Source organism: Aphidius gifuensis, linkage group LG6 (assembly GCF_014905175.1).
Source record: "Aphidius gifuensis isolate YNYX2018 linkage group LG6, ASM1490517v1, whole genome shotgun sequence".
Lineage (NCBI taxonomy): Eukaryota > Metazoa > Arthropoda > Insecta > Hymenoptera > Braconidae > Aphidius > Aphidius gifuensis.
Genome location: NC_057793.1, coordinates 970,719 through 998,444, shown reverse-complemented (window position 1 = coordinate 998,444; position 27,726 = coordinate 970,719). Strand labels below are relative to the sequence as shown.

Below are 27,726 nucleotides of genomic sequence, written 5' to 3'. Positions count from 1 at the left end.
CTTCTTATTTAATTGAGAGAATAAAAGCCTTTTGTTTTTACACTTTTACGTATCCAAGACTTGACGTTATTTTTTTGTAAAAATCTTGGTCGTAATTTAATTAAAAATACACTCTCTGAGTTTAGAAATTAAACAAAATTAATTAATTCACTTATTACTAGCATCACATTGATCAATAAATTTCCAACACAATAGCAAGTGCCTTTGAGGAAAAATACAGATTTAAAAATTGATAATAAATAATAATAAAAATGTATTAAATTCAAAAATGTATCTTGGTGAATAAAAACAATAAATTTATTATTTCTAGCTGAATATCTTTACTCTCATTACCACATGCGCAACACATATTTTGAATTTATATTTTCATAAAAAAAAATAGCGCTTATTTTTTGCTGTTAATATTTTTTTCAAGTTGACTAAAATCTAAATTGACTAGTGTATGCTTGAAAATTTTTAGAAATTTAGATGCATCCTCTAATTGCATTTGAATAATTTACCTGAAAATTTTACAAAATATACACTAAAAGTAATAAAAAATAATTTAACCCTTTAAAAATCCGGAAGACATAATTATTTATGGTGAAAAAAAAAACTTTAAGCTAGTGCTACTGTTTGTCCTTAATTTCTGCGTATGGATTTTCATATATTTTTGTAATTGTTATAATTTTTTTTAAAGCAATTTATTAATAAGTAAGTTAATTTTATCTATTAAAATATTTTTTTTTTGTTCATAAAAATTAATAAATAAAATACACATTGAAAAAAAATTATAGATGGCACTGGGAGTTAAATTAAATGCATGGTTTTTACTCATTTTTACTGACGTAGCCATTACGTCATAGAGAAAGAAATTGCAATGCAGAGGGATGAAACAGTGTTAGTGGGGGAGAGACAGGATAAAGAGTGGGGACAGGACGTCAATAGGTGAGAAGACTGTGGGGGATGAAAGTTATACAGACACAAAAAAAGGGGATGAAAATTGTAGAGAGAAAAGTAACGTAAATTTTCTTTGTAAATGTATTTGACTGATGACAATGATAATGGTGGAAAAAAAAAAAGAAAAATCACGAAAATGTAATAAGATATGAGAAAAGAAAAAAAATATATATGAAATTTTAAAAAGCCAAAAAAAAGAGACGTTAATGAATTCGGCAATGATGGTAAATTTAAAAAATATATGCGTAAATGTTTGAGATGAAATGATGCTTGAGGGTGTATTGTTAGTTCGTGGAAATAAGGGTGGTAAAATTTCTGGGGTGAATTAAGAGGGGAAAAATTGTGAAGCAGATGAAACGCGCGCATATATTCATTTGGGATTTGATATTGGGGGTAAAAAGGGACGAAATAGAGGGGACATTGAGGGTGATAAAATAGTCAAGGCACTGGTCGTGATAGGGGTGGTATTACCGCGAGGATAAGACAAATCGTGGTCGACTGACGACATAACCGGCACTGTGTTGTATCAACGAAATTACAAAAATAAAAAAAAACACATTTTTTTAAACATAAATTAATAACAAATAAATAATAGTTAAAATTATAAATAATTATTTATTTATAAAATGTGAATTAAATATAAAAAAAAAAAAGAAGAAAAATTTTGTTATTTAATTAAAATTTGAAATGATTCAATTATTTTATAAAATTTAATTAAAAATAAAAAATAATTATTAAAAATATGAATATTTTTTTATTGTTTAAATAAGAATTTAATGAACAATATTTTTGGTTTATTTTTTTGACAATATATATTTGTGTATTGAGTATAAATAATTAGATGAAAAAAAAAAAAAGTGCAAGTTGTTTTAAAAAAAATTTAGAAATTTTTTTTTGTCAAATTTTTTTTGTTACAATGAAATAGTGTATTAAGTGAAGCTATTGTTATTGTTATTGTTGTTATTTATTTAAATTGAATAATTAAAAAGAGTATTATTAAGGTGGTGTATGGAATTTTTTAGGAAGGAATTTGTAAGCAGGTCAAAGTTGAAATACAAAATAACAATTCAAAGTGAGTTGAAATTTTTTAAAATTAATTATTAATAATAATTGTTGTCAACAATAATTTTAATATTTTTAGTGCTATTTTATTGTTTAATAATAACTGCTTTATTTTTTTTATTAATTCATATGAGCTACATAATTAATTTACAAGAAAAAAATTGAAAAAAAGTAAATAAATTTTTACAGTAATTTGTAGATAATTATTTATATTAATTACTGGCTCTGTTTAAAAATGAAAAAAAAATATATAAAATTATCAAAACACAAAGACTATACATTTATTTACATACAAAAAACATTTTTTTTTTTTTATAAACATTATTTTTTTTATCGGTGATTATTTATTTTCTACAATTTCTTATCTTTTTAGAACAATAGAAAAATTTTCGACGCATACAATCGACCCTATTGCGTATCATGCCATTCATCGAGTGAAAATTTACAAGTTTTTTTTTTATTTTCAAGTTAACGTCAATTAATTAACATATATAAAATTTTAAAAAAAATCCAAAATAAAATCAATTAATTTAAACAAGTAGTTTCAATTGATCTCATAATTTTCATTTCAATTTTTTTTTATATTTTCATTTCTTTTAGATTAATTATTAACTTGTTATTATAATTTTTTTCATTTAACAAAATATGGACAATTTATTTAACAAATTTCGACACAATTAATACAATTTTTCATCTAATATAATAAAAAATTACCTTTTGCAAATTGTAAAATTAAAATAGCCAGCTTTTTTTATAAATTTAAATTTAATTTTCATTTCTTTTTGAGTCCATTGAAGAACTTTGAGTTGCACTTATCCAATGTCCAGAAAGGATAATCTCTTGGTGCGATTGATCGATTATAAATTTACGACACATTCACACGCACAAAAGAGGCTTCCTAATCACCAATGGCCTCATTGAATAACTCATCAAAAAAATAAAAAGCCCTAATCTGCCCTTATTTATTTATAAATTATATTTATTCATTTTTTCTTTGGCACAGTGTTAAATATATATAGATCAATTCTTCAATCAATTTATCATCACACGTACAACTGCAAAAAAAAAAAAATAAATTATGCTAGGTTGGATAAAAAAATCTACCGCCTGTTGCTGGTATCGTTGATGTACCTGAGAGCCTCATGGTCACTACTCCTTTTAACCTACTTATTCTCAACCTTATTTAATAATTTTATAAATTTTTTTTATTTCGTTATTGACTCATCGAGATGTCGTGTATCATTTGTGCTTAAAATATATTTATATATTTTTAATACTAAATAAAACACTTGCAATTGTCACTGTGTCCTCATTATTTTTTCATGCTCAATAATCGATTGTTTGCATCAATTTTTTAGCAATAAATTGTAAATTATTATTTAGAAAAATAGACATAAATATAAAAAGTATTGAAATATTTTTATAAATAAATTTAATTATTTGAGGGAATAAATATAAATTTGAATAAATAAAAATAAGTTATTTAATTTAATATTTATTTGAAAATAAATATTTAAATTGAGTGTATGATTCACTTGTCAATTACAAAAACAACGTGATGTTTTTTTTAAATTTTGTATGGCTATGTTGAATACAAAATTTATCATAATGTCAGAGTGAAATTGTTTTACAAAACTGTCAGTTGTTTTGTCGTTCAAGTATTCATTATTCCTTGACAATGTCTGAGCTTGTTTGTCTCAATGACTAAAACAAACTGTGCTCTTAAAAATACTTGACAAAGAGAAGTAAATTTTTAAAAAATATTTAAAACAATAACGAGTTAATGAAATTATAAATTTTAAAAATATTTATACAAAAATATTAATGGTCATGGACTTTTTATATTTTAATAATTTGTTATATTTTTATAATTAATTTGAAATTGGATATAGTAATTTTTAGGTCATCAATATGTTAGTTACTTGAGAAAAAATTCAAACGGAATATAAAAAATTTTATTAAATAGTTATTGAATAATAAATTGGATGTTTTTGTAAATTTATTTTCCAGCTATGAAATTATAAAAATCCATCAATTTCAAAGTTAAATTTTGTACTAAATAAACAGATAAATTTATCGAAAAAAAAAGGACATTTATTATCAAAAGTAGAATTAAATTAATAAATTGAAAAAATTTTTTATACTGGTTAAGGTCAGGACATTCTGAAACGTTGGTAATATCGATCGTCTTTTACATCAGTTTGCCAACTTGAAAAATTTCTACCAACAATATTACCAAAGAAATTGAAAAAAAAATTTCAATAATAAAAACAATTCACTTATTGATACTCAAAATTTATTTACCATTCAAATTATTGTTAACTTTTAAATAAATGCACTAATTAATTAAAAAATACATTTCAATTGTTAAAAATAAAATTTCAATTTTCAATTTAAATCATTATCTTCACTACATCAATTGACTCTAATTTAAATTTTTAATTATTTTTTATTTTTCTCCCTTATTCACCTTTAATTATTAATTAATTTATTTTCAATATTTTTTTATTTAAAACCATTAGCATTATTTACAATATTTTTTGCAAGAAAACTCTTTTCATTTACTTGGTTGTTTTTTTTTTTTAAAACACAAACAAAGTCACATTAAAAAAAAATATATATATATATATTTTTGGATGTAATTTTTGAAAGCCTTGATGAATCCTGGTCAGCAATTTGAAAATAACTTTACATTAAATAAATATCAGTCTCGTATGGTTAACCTATTTTTTTTTTTTTTTTTACAATGTATCTTGATGTAATTATTTATTATTGTTTTGTTTTTTATTTAGCTGCATGTCCTAGATTACTCCTCAGTGTACTGTATCTTTAATTTTTTTTCATATATATAAACTGTAATCTTACTCACGTAAAGACCACCTGTCGATCACAATTTATCGACTTCCATTTGAACACTTTCAAACATCATTTACAGAATAAAATAAATTACGTAACCTTGTTCAACAAACTGGAAAACTAATTCAGCTTTAATTTACATAAAAAAAGAAAAAGTAATTTAAAAAATAATTTACATGCTGATGTTACTATTAAAATTAATTCTAATCATTAAAAATATATTTTATAATTGTTTTTTTAATTTTTCAAGTGTCACTATTAATTGATGTAATAATAAAAAAAGTTGATGAAAAGTTTGGTGTTTTTCTATCGGCTTGAATAATAAAATTAAATACTTGCCTAGATAAAATAACAGTGTCATTCATGTGTCAAAAATATCAAACTTTCAAGCGACATGTATTTTTATTGTCAGCAAAACTTTTAAACTTTGTAAATATTTCAAGTTTATATATCAAGTTACGTAATTTTCACGTAATACAAAAAAGCAACACGTACATATTCATGATTTTATATTTTTATATTATTCACTTAAGTGTGACTTTTTGGTGTCACTATTTTTTTATTTTTTTTTCTACTGTAAAGTTTACAAAATTTACATGAAAAAAAATATTCAAATTTTTCTATTTTTATAAATAAATTCTCTGTGAGGATCAACGAACTAAAATCTGGAAAATTTAAGGGAAATGTTTTTTTTAAAAATTGCCAATACGTGGAAATTTTTTCTACAAAAATGCGCCGGTAAATATTTTCGAAATAAATCGACCAAATTAACATAAAATTTAACTATTCTAAAAAAATTTTTACATGGAATTTTAATACAAATAAAAAACCATTATTAATTTAAAAAAAAAAAATTCCATACTGAATTTTTATGTAGAAAATGACAAAATTTCTATTATAAATTTATAATAAACACTTGTCTATTTTTTTCTATAGAAAAAAAAACAATCTATTTGTTTATATTTTCATTTAAAACATTAAAAAATAAATTTAATTTAATTTCAGATGATGAATCTGGATAAAATAGACCGGGAAAAATGCCTGGAGCTATTTGGAAAATTTATAAGAACAAAAAAAATAGACAATCTTCAAGGTGAACAAAGAAGAAGAGGTCCTGAACCAACAGACTCGTCAAAGCAAAAATTAACGGTAAAAATAAACTATCAATTAAACAATTAATTAATAACCATATTAATTTTAAATTTGTCAATATTTATTAAGCCGCAATTAAATATATAATTTTAATTAATTCGCTATTGTTTATCATGACGATACCAACATTTTCCATTAACAAAATGTCATTAGTTTCGACTTTGATATCTCGATTTCCTACCGACAACAATGTGATACAATTTTTTTTTTTTCAAGATTGATTTTTGTATTTGATTTTAATCATATGTCTCCTCGCAAATTGATACCAACAAATAAATCAATCTAAATCTTCCAAATAAAAAAACAAAGCCAATGTAAATACAGAAATTTTTTTCGTTCACTAAAACTAGGTCATAGGTAATTCTACGTTCTAATTTTTTTATCAATAAATTGTTTCTTTTTCTATTACTTATTTTTAAAAAGAAAAAAAAAATTTTTAAATTTGTTTTTGTTGGCGTTTTTTTATGGTCAAACTTTTGCAATATAATTTTTTTTTTCCGCTCACCTTATTACATTTTAAAAATATTTTCAATCTTTTGTTTTGTTTTTTTCGAGCAACAAAATAGTATTCGAGTGACAAATTTAAAACTTTTTTTTATCTATTATTTTTCTATCAATACTGTAAAGTTATTGGGTCAGAAAAAAAAAATACTTTGGTGTTGTTTAATACGTGTTTAGATTTAATATAAAAAAATAAAAAAAGTATTTTAAATTAAAATAGTGTTGGAACAAAATATTAGAAAAATAATATTTAAATTTTGAATTAATATTAGCTGTTATTTTTTTCATTTTTAAATTTATAAATAAAAAAATGATTGATTTCTTTGTGTGTCAATTGACGTATTGATAATAATACAAATAATATTTTTTATTTTTAAAAATAACAGAAGTGCCTGACAACTCTGGATCTGACATCTCTCGGTGTTGGTTCATGTGTTGGAACTGGAATGTACCTCGTTGCTGGAATGGTTGCACGCAACTATGCTGGACCTGGTGTTGTCATTTCATTTATTATTGCAGCAATTGCTTCAATTTTTTCCGGTAATAAAATATTAAACCTCCTCGACAAAATAAAACATAAAAAAATAATCAATTTATTTATTATTTCTCCCAAGTATATTGACTGTTTTTTTCATCTAAAAATTTATTCAATTTTTACAATAATTAAATGCCATTAAACATCATTAAATAATAGTTAAAAAAAAATAAAAATTACTATTTTTGACTTATTGATAAGCATAGTAAATATGAGATTAAAAAAAATTTAATTAAACAATTTAATTGAATATTAATAAGGGTTAATTTCGTAATTGAAACATATGCATTATGTAATATGTTGGTATTAAATTCAGTTATTCCATTTACATCGAGTCGAAAATTTAATCCACCGAGAGCTTTAATTAATTGAAATGAAAAAAAATATTAAAATGATTTTGGCATTTAAAAAATTACAATTAATATCATAAATTGTTTCGAAAAATAATAATTAGTATTTTCGATTTGTTAAAAATGAAGTTTGAATTTTATTTTTTAATTATTTATATAATTTATAAATATGAAAATACAAAATAGTTAATATTTGTTTATTATAAAAATATATTAGTTAATTTTTTTGATATTAATTAATGAAATTATCTTATTTTCTAAGGTGCATGTTATGCTGAATTTGGTGTTAGAGTACCACACACAACTGGCAGTGCATATGTATACAGTTATGTAACTGTTGGTGAATTAATAGCATTTATAATTGGTTGGAATATGGTATTAGAGTATCTCATTGGTACAAGTGCGTGTGCTTGTGCACTTAGTGCGTGTTTAGATGCACTTGCTAATGGAGAAGTTTCAGCTAAAATGAAAAATACATTTGGCACAATATTTGGTAAGTTTAAAATTCAATAATTTATAAAACACCTAAAAAAGCTTTTAAATTAAAATTAAAAAAAAAAATTTATCATAATATTTAACTATCATTTTATTTAAAATTCAATTCAACTATTTTACATAAAAATAACGATTGAAAAAATGAAAAAAATAAAAAATAGTTTCATATAAAAATGTATTTTTAATGGCAGTTTTGAATGCAAAGTAAATTTTTTTTTTTTCGTATAAAATATCGGATTGTTACTAAAATAGATGAGGGGTAAAAAAGGGGTATCAAATAAAGGGTGATAGTGACTATTTTTTCATGGTTGTGATTCAGTTTCTCATATCGATCGACCTGCCAACGTGAATTTCCAACTTATTGTCGACAAGAAAAAAAAAAATACACAAAGATATTTTGTGCTATGCAAACATCTTTTAAAAATAAAATTAATAATATTATGTATATTTTTTTGTTAGTGTTAAATTAAAGCCTTTAAGGTGTTAATAATTGTGTATTTATTTTTGAATTATTAATGATAATTACAAGCTCATAGGGTAGACAATAAACCAGTCGATATTCCAAGGAAAATACAACTGATTATATCGTTCAAACTATAAACTTGCCAATCGATTACCTCAATATGAATTATTAATCTCAATTAGTCAGTTCAAAAAATCCATTAAATCACAAATTATTCATCATAATAATGCACATTTAAATTTTAAATTATAATAACAGTAAAATATTCAAAAAAAAAAAAACAAATCAATAGTTTAAATTTTAAATAAACAAGATAAATTAAAAATAAATTTTTTTAATTATTATAAACTTGTATAGTTATTATTTATTAACCCATTTATTTCATGGCCAATAATTAATCTATTTTTAAAATTTATTATATTTATAGTTTCACTCTGGAATAACAAATAACAATAAATTTAAAAAAAAAAAATATCAAATGACATCAAGTTTCAGTAATTATTTTTCACGATATAAAAAAAATTTAATTAAATTAATTTTTGTCAAGCTTAATTGTTTTTTTTTTTTTTTAGTCGATATGATAATAGGGGGGTGTAAAAAGGGGGGTTTATATTTAAAGTCCATTTAAATTGAAAAATGTAATTTTTTTTCTTTCGATAAAATTATTTTGAAAAATTGAAAATAATAATGAGGTTTTTTGACTGAATGAGATTAATATGACGAAAAAAATAGAAAATATTTTAGAATATATATTATATTTTTAAAAAATGGGGTTTTAAAAAAAAAGGGCGGACGCATGCGCATTGTTATTAATGCGTCTGGCACCTGTGGACCTCATCGATCCAATTTTGCTTGAAAACGAGAGAAGCGCCTCACTCGACTGCTTGGCCAACAGACCTCTATAAATCCTCTCTTATTTTATTTATAAAAACAATAATTATTTATTTCATTTTTTTTTTTTTTTTTAATCCCATTTATCCTAGTTTTATTTCAACAGTTAATAACATTTTCTTCCTCGCCGTTTTTTAAATTCAATCATATTTTTTTTAATTAAACAAAAAAAAAATAAAAAATATAAATAAATTTTCTCATTTTATTATAAATAAATCATTGGATTTTTATTGTTTTATTATTTTATGCTATTATTCAAACTGTATGATCGATTATTATTATTAATATTTAAATCGAAAGATTTACGTCATAGATTTTATTTTTTTATTAAAAAAAAAAATGAAAATACATGTTTTATGATGAAAAAAAAATTACGTAAACAATTAAAAATACTTTCACTATTATTTATTAATAATAATTATAAAAAAATATATAAATTTAATTAATTTTTATATTGTTTATTAATTATTTATAGCTAAAATTTTTCTAAGAAAAAATTAATGATTTTTTATTTTTTTATTTTAAAGGAAGACCACCTGATTTTCTTGCATTTTTTATCACAATATTGATGATGTTTTTGATGGCTGCTGGTGTTAAAAAATCTCTATTATTTAACAATATATTAAATGTGATAAACCTTGCTGTCTGGGTATTTGTAATGGGTGCTGGAATGTTTTACGTTGACTCAAACAATTGGTCTGAACATGCTGGATTTCTGCCAAATGGCTGGAGTGGTGTAAGTTTCAATTTTTTCATTCTTTTTTATAAATAATATATAAAAAAAATTAAATATTATTATCTTGCTTTTATGTATTTTATTTTTTTATTATTATATTTTTTTTTATGTTAAATTTAACCCGAGATAATGTCAACCCTCTCGTAATTCCCCGAGACAATATATTTTTTTTTCATCAGCTCAAAATAAGCTAATAAATATTTTATGACAATTTTTTTTATTTCTTTTTATTTATATAATATTTCATCTATGTTCTTTTTGTGTTTATACATATTCACTTGGCTTTCCCAGTATGTTAAATTGCATAATATTTTGTGCTATGTAGATTGTATGTTGATGACGCCGCTTTAAAAAATTTAAACTTAATAAAACAATGGTAAACTTGTTGCATTTATAAGATACATACATAGTTTAAAATTAAAAAGTTAAATATTTCAAATCAGATAGAAAAAAAAAAAATATGCTTGAAACACAAAAGATAACGGAGAAAATAATTTTAGCTGAATGAACAAAAGGGAGAGGTTAAAATAATATTATTACTAAGCTGGTTTTATATACACATATAAAAACAGATGAGAATAACCATGATGAGGGTAAAATATTCTAAAAGATCAATAACAGACTCAACTCTGGATTACAACCCTCCGATTAGACAATAGATTTTCTTATTGATTTAGCTGAATTTATTTTTCTATATTTATTCTAGATAACAAAAAATAAAAAAAATTGATGAAAAGAAATTTATTACTTTAGTCTTGCAAATCATAATTTTTAATCTATTTTTTTTTTTTTTTTCTTTTAGTTTATTTAGTATGATTGAGGGGTGTTTCAAGGGGTGATAATAATAGATGCTCAATGAAACTAGTCGATACTTTTCTATACAGATCAAACACGTTGATATATATTTTTGAAATTTTTTTTTTGTTTTGTTTTTAATGGTATCGAGGGCAAAAGAGTCTAGAGAGTCATCGTGACGAAAAGTAGACTTGGGAGTGGTTTTTCTCTCTCAGCATGATATGACCTTTCAATGGCTTGACATTATTTTATTTTTTTTTTGATTTTATTACTTACTTACTTTGAATTTAAAGAGCCAAGATGTCATTGAACTTAAAAATTGGTTGATATTTTTATTATAAATTGGTTTAAATCATCAAATTTACTGGAGAATTTTTTAAATTTTTGTTTATTTTTCTCTGTGGTATTTACATTTATTTTTGTCGGTTTATGATAAAAAAATAAATAAAAAAATACTCTAAAAAATTCAGTTATTCATAGTATATTCAATGTTCTTTTTTATTTTGTTATTATTATATTATTTTCTTTATATTAAAATTGAATTTGTAAATAGAAAAATAGTTGAATAATAATTTTATATTTTTATTGATTTTATGCAGGTGTTTGCGGGTGCAGCAACGTGTTTTTATGCATTTATTGGATTTGATATTATTGCAACAACTGGAGAAGAAGCTACAAATCCAAAACGTAGTATTCCATTGGCAATAATATCATCACTTGCAATTATTCTTGTGGCTTATGTCTCAAGCAGCATGGTCCTAACACTCATAGGTAAGTTACCCCTTCAAATAATTCAAAAATAAATTGAATAAAAATTACTAAATGAATTGTCATGTAAAAATAAACATCCTCTCATTATTTAAAACAAAAAAAATTAAAAAATTTTTTTACCCAACACTTGTTAATCTTCATACTTGTTATTAGCTATTTTAAATTTTTTAAATAAGAGTTTCAAAAATTTTTCAACAATAAAAATAAAATATAAATAATTAGTTAATCATAAAAAATTAATTTACAGTACCATATGATCAAGTTGATCAAGATTCAGCACTAGTTGAAATGTTCGGCCAAGTAGGCGCTTACAAATGCAAAGCGATTGTTGCAATTGGTGCACTTGCTGGATTATCAGTGTCCATGTTTGGCAGTATGTTTCCAATGCCAAGAATAGTATATGCAATGGCACAAGATGGTCTCATCTTCAGGTAATACAAAGCTGCATTATCCTTGAATGATAAAATTAATATTAAACCTTATTTTAACTGTTAATATTTAAGATCATTGAGTCAAGTGTGGCCAAGTACTGGTACACCAGCACTGGCAACATTGACATCTGGCTTAGCAGCAGCTGTTGCCGCTCTTTTAATACAACTTGAAGTTCTAGTTGAGATGATGTCAATTGGTAATTATAAACATCATCAAAAATAATATAAATTTTCATTATTTATTTATTTTTTTTATAGGAACACTTCTTGCTTATACACTTGTATCAACTTGTGTATTGATACTTCGTTACCAGCCTCATTCAACAAATTTAATTGAGCTATTACCACAAAGTCTTCGTACACCATGTCGTTCACCATCAAAAGAAGTTCAAAGTAATTGTCAAACACCTTATGGTAAAGAGCTGAGACCAGATCAATTGACAACAGCATTAAACACTGTACAAGCAGCACAAACTGAAATAACAGCAACAAATAATGGTCAACGTGTTACTGTAAGTTTTACTTATTTAATTATTAAAATAAATTTATTTATTGTTAAATTTATTTATCAAAGGTACGACGTGTTAGACGAGCAAATAGTTCATCACCAGATTCAGATGATACATATGGAGGTGAAGATGATGACATTGGTCTTGGAAAAGATGATCAATATTTAGTTAGTGATAGAACTGAAAATAAATTTTATGGTAGTGTTCATGCTGCTGCTGGTTCAAGTTGTGGTAGCACACATCAATATCCAGGTACAACACCAATTATTGGACCACCACTTAATTATCTTCAACGACGATTACAAGTAATTATTAATTTTAATTATTTTCAATATGAATTATCAAGAAATATAATGTTGATTTTGTATTTTTAAATAGACTGCACAATATTTGTGCCCGGCAATATTTCCATGGGTTGATAGAGGACCAGCAACAGAAGCATCTGGTCGTTATGTTATGAAAATGGTTGGAGTACTTTATTTGTTAATTTTAATATTTGATTTGATAATTGCTTTTGGTATGGGTGACATGGGAACATTCAGTACTATGATTACATTTGGATTTTTATTTGCTATTATTGGTGTGTTACTTGCAATCAGCAGAAAACCACAAAATAGGTAAATATTTGATATAGTGTGAATTTTTTGATGTAATTGTTGTTTCTATATATTTTATTTCGATTGTAGAAATTCATTGATGTTCATGACACCTGGACTTCCGTTTGTACCAGCAATTGCTGTTACTGTTAATATTTATCTTATATTTAAATTGAGTATTCTAACACTTGTTAGATTTACTATTTGGATGACACTTGGTAAATAAATATTTAATTGTTACTATTGTTTAAAAAAAAAAAATTGAAAATGGGATGTTTTAGGATGATTTTTGTTGACTTTTTTTTCACTTAAATTACGAGAAAATATCATAGAAATTGTGAATAAATAAACAAATTATTTCGTGGCAAAATGAGACAATAAAAAAAAATTTATTATATTTTTTTTAAAGAGATTTATTTGTAAAAACTTTGGAGCTTTTAAAAAGCTCTTTACTTAAATTTTCGATGAAAAAATAAGGATCAAATTATTTAATTTATTTTAACAACTTTTTAGTCTTTTAATTTACCTTTTTTCTTTAACAATAATTTGTGATAATTTCAAGTAAAAATAAAAAAACAAAAATACTTTTTAAAATATCCCATTAATTATTAAATAATAATTTTAAAAATATTTTTAAAAATATTTTTTACAGGTTTTTTTATGTATTTTCGTTATGGAATTAAAAATAGTACATTACAAAAAGAAGCTGATGATAATAATCATCATCCAGACAATGATAATGCCGGTAACATAGAACTTAAAATAACTGATCATACAATTTCATCATCACCATCACATCGTTATGTTAACAATCAAGATCGTAGTATTTACGAAGGACAACAACTTGATGCATTTGGTCAGCCAGTATTTGGTTGCACTAATTTTGGTGGTTCACCTAGTCAACCTACAAATACAACAACAGCACCAACAACAGCACCAACAACAACAACACGTACCACAACAAATCCACTATTTATTCCACCAGAGAGTTTGCCAACTTGGGATGATTAAACTAGCTCACACAAAACTCTAAAAATGAAAATCGCTGAAAGATAAAATAAAACATGAATGATTTTAAAAGCCGGGATTATCGTTGAGTGATTTTATTAGCAAATGATAATTACAAATAAAACATGAATATATACACTAGGTATATCATTCAATCGATTCAGGATATCGAAAGCATATCGACGCGATTCATCACTTCATCCAGCGCCTTCCATCAAATAAAAATAATAATTAGAAAAAAAAAAAAATGAAATACTTGCACTGCGATTGTATAATTTTTTATTATTTATTTACAATTAATATATTATTATTAATAATAATAACAATTTGATAATTATATTGTCAAAAGTGATTTTTTTAAAAAAATTAAAAAAGCAATTTAGTATGCTTGTGGATAGAAAATATAAATTTTCAATTAAATAATAATTAATAATTTTAAAATACACGAGGAAATGTTTAAATTAATAAATTTATAATTATAGTAATTATTATTGTTATTATTAATAATGTCAGTCTTGTCTAAAATCTGTAGTTTTCCAAAAAATTAAATTCTCGTAATTATTAATTTTTAGCTTGTAAAATTTTTATAATTTATTTATAACCTAAATATTAGCGAAATTTGTATAAAATTAATTTCCATATTTAATCTTGAAGCGGAAAAAAAATTATTAGGCTTAATTTTATGGAAAATTTTTAGTTTTTATGAATTTTTTTTTCGTCGAAAAAAATTTATGCTTTTTGCATAAATCGCGCACAGATTTTGTAGTCCGTTTAGAAAAGAAATAAACATAATTGCAATATAAAAAAAAAAAAAACTATATATTTAAAAAATAATAATAATAAAAATATTATCGGCAGGAACGATGATATTTTATTTATTTTTATTTGACGTCATGAGCATTTTGTTTCTTCAATAAAAAATATTCAATTTTACGGGTTAAATGATATAAATTGTTCTTGCAATCAATTGGTAAATTAATCACTATTAATTATTAATATTTTACGATCGTTGACGATATTCGTGAAATAAATAAAAAATTAATTGAAATGTTTTTTGAATAATAATTGTAAACAACCGATGAAAATGTGTCCTCAATGTTTTTCTTCTTGAAATATTTATTAATGAAAAATTCCTATCTTTCTCTTTAAATTATTATAAAAAAAAAAAACAATATAACAATTATAATAATGATAAATTTTAACGGAAAAATCTAAAATTCCTTTGAAAAAAAATTCTAGTCGTTGTGAAATTATAAAAAAAAAAAATATAATGAATAATGTTGAGAGCAAGATGAAAAATGAAATATAAAAATGTACCTCAAATTCTACTCAGAATATTAAATTTTATCGTTAATTAAAAAAATAATTGTTAATTGGTAAATTTATTTAAGAATAATAAAATAAATTTTTAGTTTATTTTTCATCATTTTAATAATTATTTTTTTGCTTTTTTAAAATTATGTAATCACCGTGTGTGTACAAGAAAAAGTTAATGATAATATTAACTAGAAAAAATTGAAAAAAACAAATGTAACTTTTAAAAAAAATATATTATATGATAAGAAAAAAGAATGTAAAATTTTTGAACTTCTTATATGTATTGGATAATTTTTAATAGTTAATTTTTTAGTTAGACTTTTGAATTAGATAGGAGGAGAAGGCCTATTTGATGTATTTGAAAAAAATATTGATGAATGAATGAAAAATATAAAAATTATTATGAAACATTAAATGAATTTGGATGAACATTTTAACTTAGGATAAATTCATGTTATTTATCTAAATCATTGGAAAATTCACTGTGCATTTTTAGGTATTTCTATCTCTGCTAAAAGTTCGAAAGAAATTTTTTTTTTCTATCGCAATGATTACTCATGATAAGAGAAGTAATATAAAATTTTAATTTCATATCACAGCCAGTTTTAAAAGCTAAAAGAATTTTACAAAAGTTTAAAAAAATTACGAATGAAAATTGATGAAAAAAAAAAAAGAAAAATTAACTTTAAAAACGTCGTCCAAGTTGTATTATATTGTCATGTAATTTCGATCTCAACATGCTGAATGTGTGTTCAATTATACTAACGTTACTATATGTATAATTAATTAAATTATAAATTTTTTTTTAAATATAATTTTATTGACATTATATGAAATATGTAAAGTCGGTTTGGATATGTGTGCAGCGAATTTTATTGAATAAAAAAAATTGAATTTTCCATGTAAAATATATACCCTCCGTATATAATTACGTTGTTTAATATCTATAAGTATTATAAAAAATAAAAAAACAAATCATTCCAAAATTTAAAGCAAAAAAAAATAAATAAAAATGAACAAATTACAAGTTTCACATTTTTTTTTTCCTTTTAAATGTGTTTTGTTTATTCAATTTCTAATTAAAGTTCGAAAAACAATATCAATTTTTTATTACAGAATTTTTCTAACAAGTCACTTGACTTGGTTTTTCAGATCTTTTTTTTTTTTTATATATTTCAAGATATTTTGTACAGATTGTAAGATAAAAAAAAAATTGATTTATGATTGTTTGAGACCATTATACTAAGGTAAGTATATATATTTTTTGAAGTTGAAGTAAATTGCTGTCAGAAAGAAAAACCAATTTTTTCAAAAGTATCAATCTCTTGTGTCCAATAAACGTCATTCAAAATAATGTAAAAAAATAAATAAATCCAATAGAGAATAAATAGAAAAAAAAATATAATAAATAAATAGCTAAATAAATAACTGAATAAATAAATCAATAAACAAATAAATAAAATAATATTTCAAAAAAAAAAAAAATACCCGGCAAATTTACTTATTGACTTTTAAATAAAAAAAAAAAATTCATAAATTTCGCTATTAACTTATTTCGATAAAAAAAAGTGGAATAAATAAATAAATAAATAAATAAACAATAAAAAAAAATTATTTATAATTGAACTTGATAAACTATTTGAGGCATGCCTGATGGTGACATTGTTGATTAAATTATTGACCCTTTTTATTTGGTATTTTAAAGAATTATTCGAATTATTTATTATTAGATATTTTCATGTTTTTTTTGTTTTTGTTTATAACAATATTTGGTGTACACCGCTAGTTGTCGCTATTGTATATTAAATAATATTTCCTGAAACCGCCGCGCGTGACTAGAAACTAGTAATCTACCCAAATTATTTATTTAAAAAAATGTTATCAATTAGGACAATTTATTTCCGAACAAAAAAAAATATTCAAATATTCAATATCAAATATCCAAATAAAAAATTATCAATCCCCACTTTTTAATCTAATCAAAACAAATTGTAGGTAATAGGTATAGTTTATTATTATTAGATTTGCGCATGCGTTTACAAAAAATTATTGGCTACCATTTTCTCGACAACTTTCTCTAAAAACTGTAAAAAACTTGTCGTTGCTACTTGCTTGTCGTTGTCGACGTGTCAGGTGCAGTCAGGTGCAGTCAGGTGTCTACACTCTACACTGGCCTATGTACACAAACACGGTCATACGGGTTGACGTTGTACACAGTTGTACATACATACACTGCTACTCTATTTAACTCAATTTAACTGATTCTAATTTCTAATTTCTAACGTCTGCTAACGAAGCAAACGATCTTGGTCCCCGGTACGCTTGGTGTAAATTAGTGTAAATTGTAAAAAGTGGACCACGTTACGACGTATTTATTGTACTTATACGCGTTATATATAAAATTTAGTTTACTAAATAGTTTAATAAATTTTCCATTAAATATACAAATATACAGGTCCCGTTAAAATTCAGTTATCAGTTCATGAAGATTCATGTACATGGTTTAGTTAAATAGCAAAAGACGATTCTTATTAAACCACTACACAATAACTTCATTATACATTTCTATTTGACAAGTTGGTGCAGAGGTTAAATATCATTTTATTCACGTACATTAGAAAAAAAGTATATAAAGTGCAGTCAATTTATCAAATTTTCAGAATTTAATATTTGAAGTTAAGTAGATAATTCATCGATTAATTTTTTTTTTTTTTTCGATTAACCGAAAATAAAAAATGCCGACCAATAAAAAGGTTATTTCAGGCCAGCGTAAAAAGAATAAAAAAAAGAATACGAACAAAAAAAACCTTCCAATTCAAAATCAAAAAGTAAGTTTTATTTATCTTTACTAGCGCCCTCGCCAGCCGCAAGCGGCCACCCCAGTTGTTTCTATGCTATATATGCTAAATTCCAATGACACGTCATCATGTGGTGTTATTAACAAAAAAAAAAAAAAAAACAATGAAATTTTTAATTAGAGAAAAAATTAATTTATAAATAATATTTGACGATGCCTAATAGAATGCTTGAGCCCAGCCCACGGATACGAAATCCATTAAAAGCCTTTTGATTTGTACTAATTTTAAATAATGTCAACAATTATTTTATTTACACGTTATTGAAAGGTGGAGGACCGGTTAATTTTTTTCAAATTGATTCGGAACACGCAAAAGTTGCTAAATGATCAGAATTATTTTGTATTAATTTGTGCTATTAACATCGGAATTATTCACCTGAAGATAATAACGACAAAAAAAAAAAAAAGTTACTCCAAAAAATGTTTATACAAAAATGATGATGAGAAAATGATGAATCCTTTTTCCATTTATTTCCTATCTATTTCAAAGAAAAGGGCAATTCTGAAGGAAATATTTCTCCGGCATTACTCCGTTTTTGGTTCATTTCTTGAGAAATTACTCTGACATGAGATCAATGCTGAATTTTTGTCTCTTTCATTGATCTCATGCCGAAATAATTTTGCCGGTACTAATTTCATGCCGACGAAATTACTCCGGCATCAATCTCATGTCGGAGTAATGCCGGAGTAATATTTCCACCAGGGAAAAGCCACAACTTGTATCAATAAAATAAAAAATTACACCTCAATAACAATAACATAGATTGTAAATTAAAATTTTTTAGCTCACGTCTTTCTCATCAAAAATAATAAAAAATTGTTTAAAATTTTAAAAATATTTTTTATTAAAGGCACTATGCAACTGTTAATAAATAATTGTCGTTCAGCAATTTTTTTTCATCTATCGTCTGTCATGATCTGCTATTTATTGTAAGAAGAAATAGCTTACTCCAAATTTTAATTCACAATATTTTGTTATTATTATTGATGTGATGCAATGAATTTTTTTATTTAAGGATTAGGCGTTACCAGCGCTAATTTTGGGGGGTACATGGAGGGGATATGTCGAAAATTTGGCAATATTACGATAAATAGAGTGGGTATAAGCAGAGTGACACCAACAGGCTCAAATTGACGGTTTCAGGTCCGCTATATCGTGCTTTTTATATAAAAGTTGGTATAGGCAGAATGACGTCACTTCTGGGCACCTTTTTGCCTTTGGCCTCACTTAACTTTGCTTAACTTTAACTGCTTATACCCATGATATTACGATATCCGTGGCGACAAAATTTTTTAACAGATCCTAAATGCTTTTTTCGTGAAAAAAATGGCCGCAACAGAATTTCGATATCTTTAATATTTTTCGAGATATTGAGCTTTAAAGATGAAAAATATCGAAATTTATAGTAAAAAATAGTAAAATAATAAAAAATTAGTAAAAAAATTTTGATATTTTTCATCTTTAAAGCTCAATATCTCGAAAAATATTGAAGATACGATATTGATGTTCAATCTATATTATTCCTCGTAAAAAATACTATTAAAATCGATCTTGAAGATAATTTTTTTGTACTTACTTACACCATTTATTTATAAAAAAAAATTCGATATATTGCCTCTTCGATATCTCGAAAAGTATTCGGGATATCAAAATTCTGTTGTGGCCATTACTTTTCTCTCCAAAATACGTTCTAATTTCAGTCATAACATCTTGTCGCCACGGATATCGTAATCTTGCCGAAAGTTTCGTTTTTTTTTTTCTGAATCTTTTATTATTTGTTGATTGTTTATTGTTAATCAAATTGAATAATAAATTTATTTTTTTTATAGCCCGAACAAAGTCAACATGATAAAGAAGTAAGTTTCAAATTGTGCAATGTGCTCTAAATATACGTGTGTGTGTTTCAAAACTAACATCAGTGATTTTTATTATTTCATACTATTGTTGTCAAGTACAAAAGTCTCAAAGCCCTATCTTAATTTTAAAATTAAAAATTTCTTTTTTTTCTTCTTCTTCTCTTATTGATCTTTTATTATTTGTTGATTGTTTATTGTTAATCAAATTGAATAATAAATTTATTTTTTTTTATAGTTCGAACCAGCCCGGGAACAATTTCTACGAGATTCTATAAAATACATCATAAAAGAAAATGATAGTGATGAAGACGAAGAAGAATTTCAACGTTCCATCGGAGGTATGTCAGAGAAAACAAGAGAAAAACTCATTGCACAGCATAAAAAGCTTAGGGACCAGATTCAGGCGCGTGGTATGTTCATTTTTATGCGCCGTTTTAGAACAAGTAAGAAAATATAACATTATATAATTATTAAAATTTTTTGTATAATTACCAAAATACTAATGATAATATTTAACTATGTTTTCAGTATGTGAAGATATCAATAACAAACTTGTTCTTTCAAGCTCTACAACATATATTTCTCATAATTGCAATTACATGAAGAATTATAATAATGCAATCAATGAATGGCATGACAAACGAAATTATTTAAAGTATATAATTGATCTATGTGGAATCAAATTAACTTGCCTATGTATAGAAAATTACAAGTATTCTCATATAATGCCATTTATTAACAATAATTGTCCAAATCTTAGACAACTTCGGTTACAATTCACAGAAATAAAAAGTGAAGATTTTAAAAATGCTTTTTCTAACATGTCTAATCTCAAAGGGCTGGGAATTGCATGGGCATGTGATGATTCAACTCTACCAGATACTTTGATTGAGTCATTAGAACAAGTTGGTGGAACCTTGAAATATTTAAATTTTAAATCTCGTGTAAATACAGATGAGATTTATTTACCAGATTCATTGGCTTTGGTAAGTTTAATTTTTTAATAAATATTATTTGAAAAATATTTAAAACGCAATGAAAAGTTTTATTTAATTTTTAATAAAATTATTTATTTTTCAGTTATTTCCTCGATTAATTGCTTTAGAAAATCTAGAAATATATAAATTTAAACTTACACAACCAGTACTCGGTAATAAATATAAATTTAATATTATATAATTTTTAAATTGTAAATAATAAAATTAATAAAACAAATAAAATATTAATAATAAAACAAAAAGATAATAAATTTAGTAAATTTATTTAAATAAAAATTGAATAATATTTTTATTATCATAGTATCTTTATTGTAATCACGTCAACTGACCACTTTGTTGATTTTCTATCATTTATAGTACGTGCTGAATAGTACAGTGATAATAATAAATATACCACTTGACTATTGATTACTTTCGTAGGGCAATAACAACGTGATAATCATCACTAAAAAAAAAACTAAAAAAAATATATTTTATTTTTATTGATTTGTTATTTAAATAAATAATAATTGGATATTATTTATTTTTAATTATATAAACAAATAAAATATATTGTAATAATCAAATCCGAAAATTACATATTGATATTTAATTTTAAAAAATAGATAAATATTTTTAAATTAATTCAAAAAAATTAGCAAGGATTATTTTTTTTTTTTTTAAATTAAAATTTATGCTGGTGATTGTTTTATTTGAGGACATGTATTTATTGATAATTTTTAAACAATGTTTACCGGCATTGCGACATTGTTCTGAATTTTTTTTTTTTTTTTTTTTTGATTGTATATCTACTTGTAAAATTCCGCACTGCAGCCGAAGTAGTTTAAGTCAATGTACAAACCGACATGTCTTTCTCTAGCATGCACAACTGTGTTGAGTAGAATAAAAAAATAAAAATTTTTTTATTTATTTTTAAAAAGTTGAGTAAATTAATGAAAAAGAAAATAAAGTTTGTCCACTCGACCTCCTCTAAATTGTACTAATTATCCACCATAATTCTTGCATAAAATTTTTTTTTTTCTTTTTTCTTTATTTTTTATTTCACTTGCTCTTTTTCTCTATCTATTTTAACTTTATCTTTACTTTTTCATTTCTATCAGATGCCTGAAGAATGCTCAAAATCCCGGCCAATTTTATTCACTATTTTTTTTTTTTTTAACTATTTTTTCCTTTTTTATTTTTCTTCTTTTTATTTCTCTTCACAAGTTGTTTCTCAATTCTACTCTTTTTCTCATTCGGGTCAACATCAATTTGAATTTTTTGTTTTTATATTTCTATGTCAAATTCTTTGTATTATTTTAATATTTTTAAATTATTTCAATGTCAAAATATTTAAAAAATTTATATACTGAAAGTATTTTGTTATTGAAAATTTATACTGAGATAAAAATAAATAAATTCTTTGGAACTCGTCACTTGACAGACAACAAAATAAAATATATATCAAGAATTTCAATGCGAAGATATATTTTTCATCGATTTTAAAATCCTCAAGTAAATGGAAATTCTAAAATATGGAAATATTTTTTTTTTGGCAAGGGAAATATGGTTCTGCAATGAGACAGTTGAAATATTCACGACAAAATATTTCCAAATAATCAAAAAAAAAAATACAATACAGTGTCACTTAATATTTTTTTATTCCCTGAATATTTTATCATTCAAAATATAAATTATAAATCAACTAGGTAAATAATAAATCAACTAGAAAAATTATAAATCAACTAGGAAAATTATGAAATACATAGAAAAATTATTACACAGTCCTACAATTTTTTTCTATTTATAAAATCCACCTGAAAAATTAATTACCACCTTCATAATCGAAACATTAATACCCAAATTCTTCACAAAAAAAAAAAATCAATTAAAACAAATTAAAAAATATAAAGCTCTTTTTATTTATTGAAAAAATTCCACAATATTTCATCAGATTAAATTCTTGTTTCACCTTCAAAGTATCTTCTTTTAAACTATTTTTAATTTTCTCATACCCCATCAGCCTTTTTATCATTTTACAATTTTTTTTTTTTATATTTATTATTTGATGGAATCAAATACCCGATGAAAGTTCCGGTGTCAGAAAAAAAAAAAAATAAAAATCTCAAACATTTTTTTTATTTTCTATCAAAGATCTTTCTGTCGAGGACAAAAGATTTATCAAAGTTTTTTCAAAAAAATCTTACGGAAATTATTTCGATGATAAATATAATATCGAAAGAATTTTTTAAATTTTTTTAAAAATAAAATAATAATGATTCTGTCAAAAGTAAAATCAACAAGATAAATGTAATTTTGAAAATAATTTCAAAAGTAATTTCAAAAGGTATTCAGGATCAGTATAAAATAATTTACAGCGTCAAAATTTTTTTATGTAATTTTTTTTTTGATAAAGAGTAATAGAATAAAAGATGGGCCATCATAGAATGTCGCATGTCAATTACGATATGACGCTTGAATAGGGGTGAAGGAGGAGAAAGCACCGAGCAAATCAATTGAGTCAGAGGTCCTTGTTATGCTCCAGGTTGTGAGCTAAAATGTCATGGCATCAACCATTATTTTCAATTAACGTTATTTTAAAATACGTCAAATTCAATAAAATTTCCGAAAAAAAAAAAAAAAACAATTTAAATTTCCCTATGCAAAAAAATTTAGTTGAAAAATTTTTCAAAATATTAAATCATTAATTTCTAATTATTTATAATTTAAAAAAAAAAAATTATTATTGTTAAATTAATTACAAAATAAATAAACAAAACAGAGACAAAAAAAATCACTTGAAATTTATTGAAATGAAAAATAAATAACATCAAAAGAAAATAAAAATGGAAACTAAAATTTTCTAATAAAAAATTGAGACTTATATATTGCTAAAGAAAAAAAAAAAAATGTCTAAAAAAATTTATTGGAAATATGGTTTTTATTTTTATTTTCACACCGAGAATTGGCGAATAAAGTGCACTATTAAACGGAATAGAATCGTTAAGGTTATATACTGATAACAATTCAAGCAAACCTTTTAACATTTGATGAGCTTTTTTTATATTTTTATCATCTCAATAATGTGTTAAATAAAATCCTCTAAATATATTTATTTCTATTCGTAAAGACGCATGATGAATGTTTATTAAATAAAAAAATAGTGAAAAAAATAATAATAAATTTGAATAAATAGTCATTGAAATCGATAAAAGGTCCTTTTAACAATTGGTGCAGAATGCCTGTGGTGATTCACAAGCAAATTGAAATGCATTCAATGCAAAAAACCAAAGAATCCAATCTCAATATATGAATGACATAAAAATATTTACTGATTTTTAAAAATAAACTCTGTTTATCGATATATATTTTTTATTTCAAATTTATATTTCAATTTTTTTAAAAAAAATACAGGTAAATCTACTTTGCCATTTTGAAAAAAGGCTAAATTAATCAATTTTTTTTTTGAAATTTTAACTATGTAGCTATGAAAATTATGATACAAAAGTAAATGAACGAGTTTTAACTTCGTTCGTATGTTACTCTCGCGTAATATAATTTTAATTGAAACTCCAATATGCTTCTACTATAATTTACCAGCTTCGATCATCATGTTCTCACATATAGTGCATGATATCATCACTGTAATTATTATTTAAATTTATATACTTTAATAATTATTATAATAGTATTAATAAATAAAAAAAAAAATATATTAACATTGTATTTGAGTTTATTAAAAGTACTTTAATCAAGTACATATGAATTTTCATTTTGCAATTTAATAAATGATGGATATCATTTTTAATATCGCAACAATGAGCATTTTATTTTCACGTGTTTATTTCCCAGCGGAGGTGTGCTATCGATCATATTCAAATCTTGCATCTGTCACAGTATTTTATTTTTTATTTTATTTTTTTTTTTGTTATTATTTACATGATATTCCAAAGTCAAGACTATGTATGCCAATCACGTCGTTCACTTTTAACCATTCGAAAAATTATATAATTCAAATAATTTTTCAAACTCATCATCATCAAAAAAATATTTAATTGTTAAAATTAATTAAAAAAAAAAAAAAACTTCAATGTACTTGTCAACTATTAAAAGTATTTTGAAATTAATTTATTATTTTTATGAAAAATTTTTTTACCTTATTTCCCTGTGACAAAAAAAAAAAGAAACTATTTCGAAATAAAAAAGTTGTTTGTGTCAAGTTGATTCGACTTTTAAAAACACAAATAAATAAATAAAAAATATCAGTATTCCCATTGGCAATTATTACAGCATAAATTTAAACATCTAGATGAAAAATTATATGTATAATAAACCTGGGGCAAAATACAACAGGGACATTTGTTTCAGGGTGAAAAAAAAAGAGAAAATAAAAAAACGCCAGCAGGATTGGCACAGTTTTCCAACGACTTATATGGCTTGTTGTATTTTTTTTTATTTTGAAAATTAGTTAAACTACTAGATGATCAAATGTGTGATGATAAAGATTTTTTAAATTACTACCTTTTTACTTTAAACATCAACCAGCGAGTTTTAATTATCAAGATGAAATACAACAGGGACATTTGTTTCAGGGTGAAAAAAAAATATAAATTTAAAATCGCGAACTATAAATCATTTTTTATTTTACTATTTTAAAAATATATGTCATGGATTTTTTTTTCTTTAAAAAAATACTAGGTTATCACGTTTTGCAAATTTTTCATAAAAATATTTATTCCAAGATGATAATAATATTGATGCAGTGATATGTTGAGATTTTTTATTTTTTTCAAGTCACCTAGTTTCAAGCCAACAATTAATCAAGATACGTTTTAAAATATTAAAATAAAAAAAAATTTATTTATTTTTCGATATTAAAATAGATACTTGAAAATATGTATTTATATTTTCTACCTTATAAAATACGAGATGACTCTTTCAACTTGATGTCCTGATCAATATCTAATAAGATTATATAATATTTAATTAAATTGAAAATATATTTAGATACTCAACTTTTCAATCATAATAGTGATTTTTTTTTTCATTGAAATTATTGAATATAAGCTGGATAAACTTGTTCTTCATTACTCGTTATTGGATGTTAAGTAGAGTTAGAATTTTTTACAGTTGAATAGGATTTCTTACAAATATAAAATCAAGTAAAATAAAGTAAAATCGATTGAACCACATAAAGTAGACTATTGACGAAGGTTTTCTTAATGAAAAAGTTTCGATAACTTAGAAATAAGTAAAATAAATAAATTTCGATTATATAAATCGTAGTAATTTCATTTTAAATTACACTTTAAAAGTTGAGCTTTAAAATGAGCTTAAAAATTCTTTAAAATATCAAAATTTATTATTTAATAACTTACATCAAATTTGTGATTTTTTATACTATTCATTTTTTTTTTGAAATTATTAGACATTGTTTAAGAGTTAAAAAAATAAAAGTTTTTCATGTTTTTTTTTTGTGAAACTTATTGAATATATTTTCAAGGTGTTAGATACGAAATGACGCAGTACAACAGAATGTACTTTTCTTTAGGGTAAAAGTTAAAAAACGCTTTCAACGAAAAAAAAAAAAAGTTTTTTTTTTTTATGATAATGGTAAAAACGATTTACTGCTAAACCACGTAAACACACATACTCTTAATACATACTTGAATAGATTCAAAAAGAAAAAAAATAAAATGAAAAAATTTTTATTCATTTTTATGTAATTTAGAAATGAAAGAAATTTTATTTTGAAAAATTATTCAACTTGAAAAATGGGAATTAAATTATATTAAATTAGTAATTTTGAATTTTGTTGTTTTATTTAAACTTGAGAGAGCATACATTATCATAATTAATTTACTGATTAATGTGTAGAAATATTATGAAGTATATAAATCATAAAAACGTCAAAATTTTAATGGAAATAATAAATAAAAATTGTGAAAATATTTTCATAAAATTTTACTTTATGCAGAGATATTTGAAAATTGAATTTTATTTTATTTATTATTCTTTTTTTGAGACAGCCAGTTGACAAGTTTATACATTCCACTATATTTCACTATAGCTTCAAATCATATTTGCCTTTTGTCAGTTTAAATTTTTTTTTTGTTCAGCTGATTTATATTGCTTGTTTGTAACTGAAATTTAATTTTAATCTCGGTTGTGTATATCCGTCACAATTTTTTGTATTTTTATTTTTTATTCTTTGAAATAAAAAAAAAACATAAATAAACAAATATTCAATTGTAATTCAATTAGCCGTTTAATTTTTATTCAAAATTTTTTTTTTTTTTTGTATTTTAAATAATAAAAATTGAAATTATATATAATTTTTTTTAACTAAAAATAAAATTGGCATTCAAAATTGAACTGTAAATAAATCGACAAAAAAAAATGGACTTTACAAAGTTTAAAAAAATACCAAGTGACTTTTTTTTCAATAAAAAAAATAATTGAGAAATTAAAATTAAAAAAAGGATTTTTGTAAAAGCTTTTGTTAATTCTAGTGTCTATTTGTCTTTCAGATTTTGTACTTGACGATAAAACACCTATTTTACAAAGTATTACATCAATGAATTTCATTAAAAAAAAAAAAGAAGAAACACTTTTCAATCCATGGAAA

The 27,726-nt window shown here is 23.3% G+C and overlaps 1 protein-coding gene across 1 annotated transcript; it reads left to right on the top strand.

Annotated features, from left to right (window-relative positions):
- Window positions 1–1,114: 1,114 nt before the first annotated feature.
- Window positions 1,115–16,431, top strand: LOC122858669 (probable cationic amino acid transporter). The gene is made up of 13 exons (XM_044161726.1): window positions 1,115–2,011; window positions 5,863–6,006; window positions 6,897–7,050; window positions 7,658–7,888; window positions 9,772–9,980; window positions 11,375–11,546; window positions 11,794–11,977; window positions 12,050–12,174; window positions 12,236–12,489; window positions 12,552–12,791; window positions 12,865–13,103; window positions 13,173–13,300; window positions 13,735–16,431. Exons 2-13 carry the CDS (start codon window positions 5,863–5,865, stop codon window positions 14,091–14,093), a joined length of 2,439 nt encoding a protein of 812 aa, XP_044017661.1. The 5' UTR covers window positions 1,115–2,011; the 3' UTR covers window positions 14,094–16,431.
- The last annotated feature ends 11,295 nt before the right edge of the window (window positions 16,432–27,726 follow it).

Excerpts from the sequence above, each read along its gene's own strand:
- LOC122858669 (XM_044161726.1), top strand. The coding sequence starts at position 5,863 with ATGATGAATCTGGATAAAATAGACCGGGAAAAATGCCTGGAGCTATTT. Across the intron at positions 6,007-6,896 it reads CGTCAAAGCAAAAATTAACG|AAGTGCCTGACAACTCTGGA; the intron begins GTAAAAATAAAC and ends TAAAAATAACAG. Across the intron at positions 11,978-12,049 it reads CAAGATGGTCTCATCTTCAG|ATCATTGAGTCAAGTGTGGC; the intron begins GTAATACAAAGC and ends TTAATATTTAAG.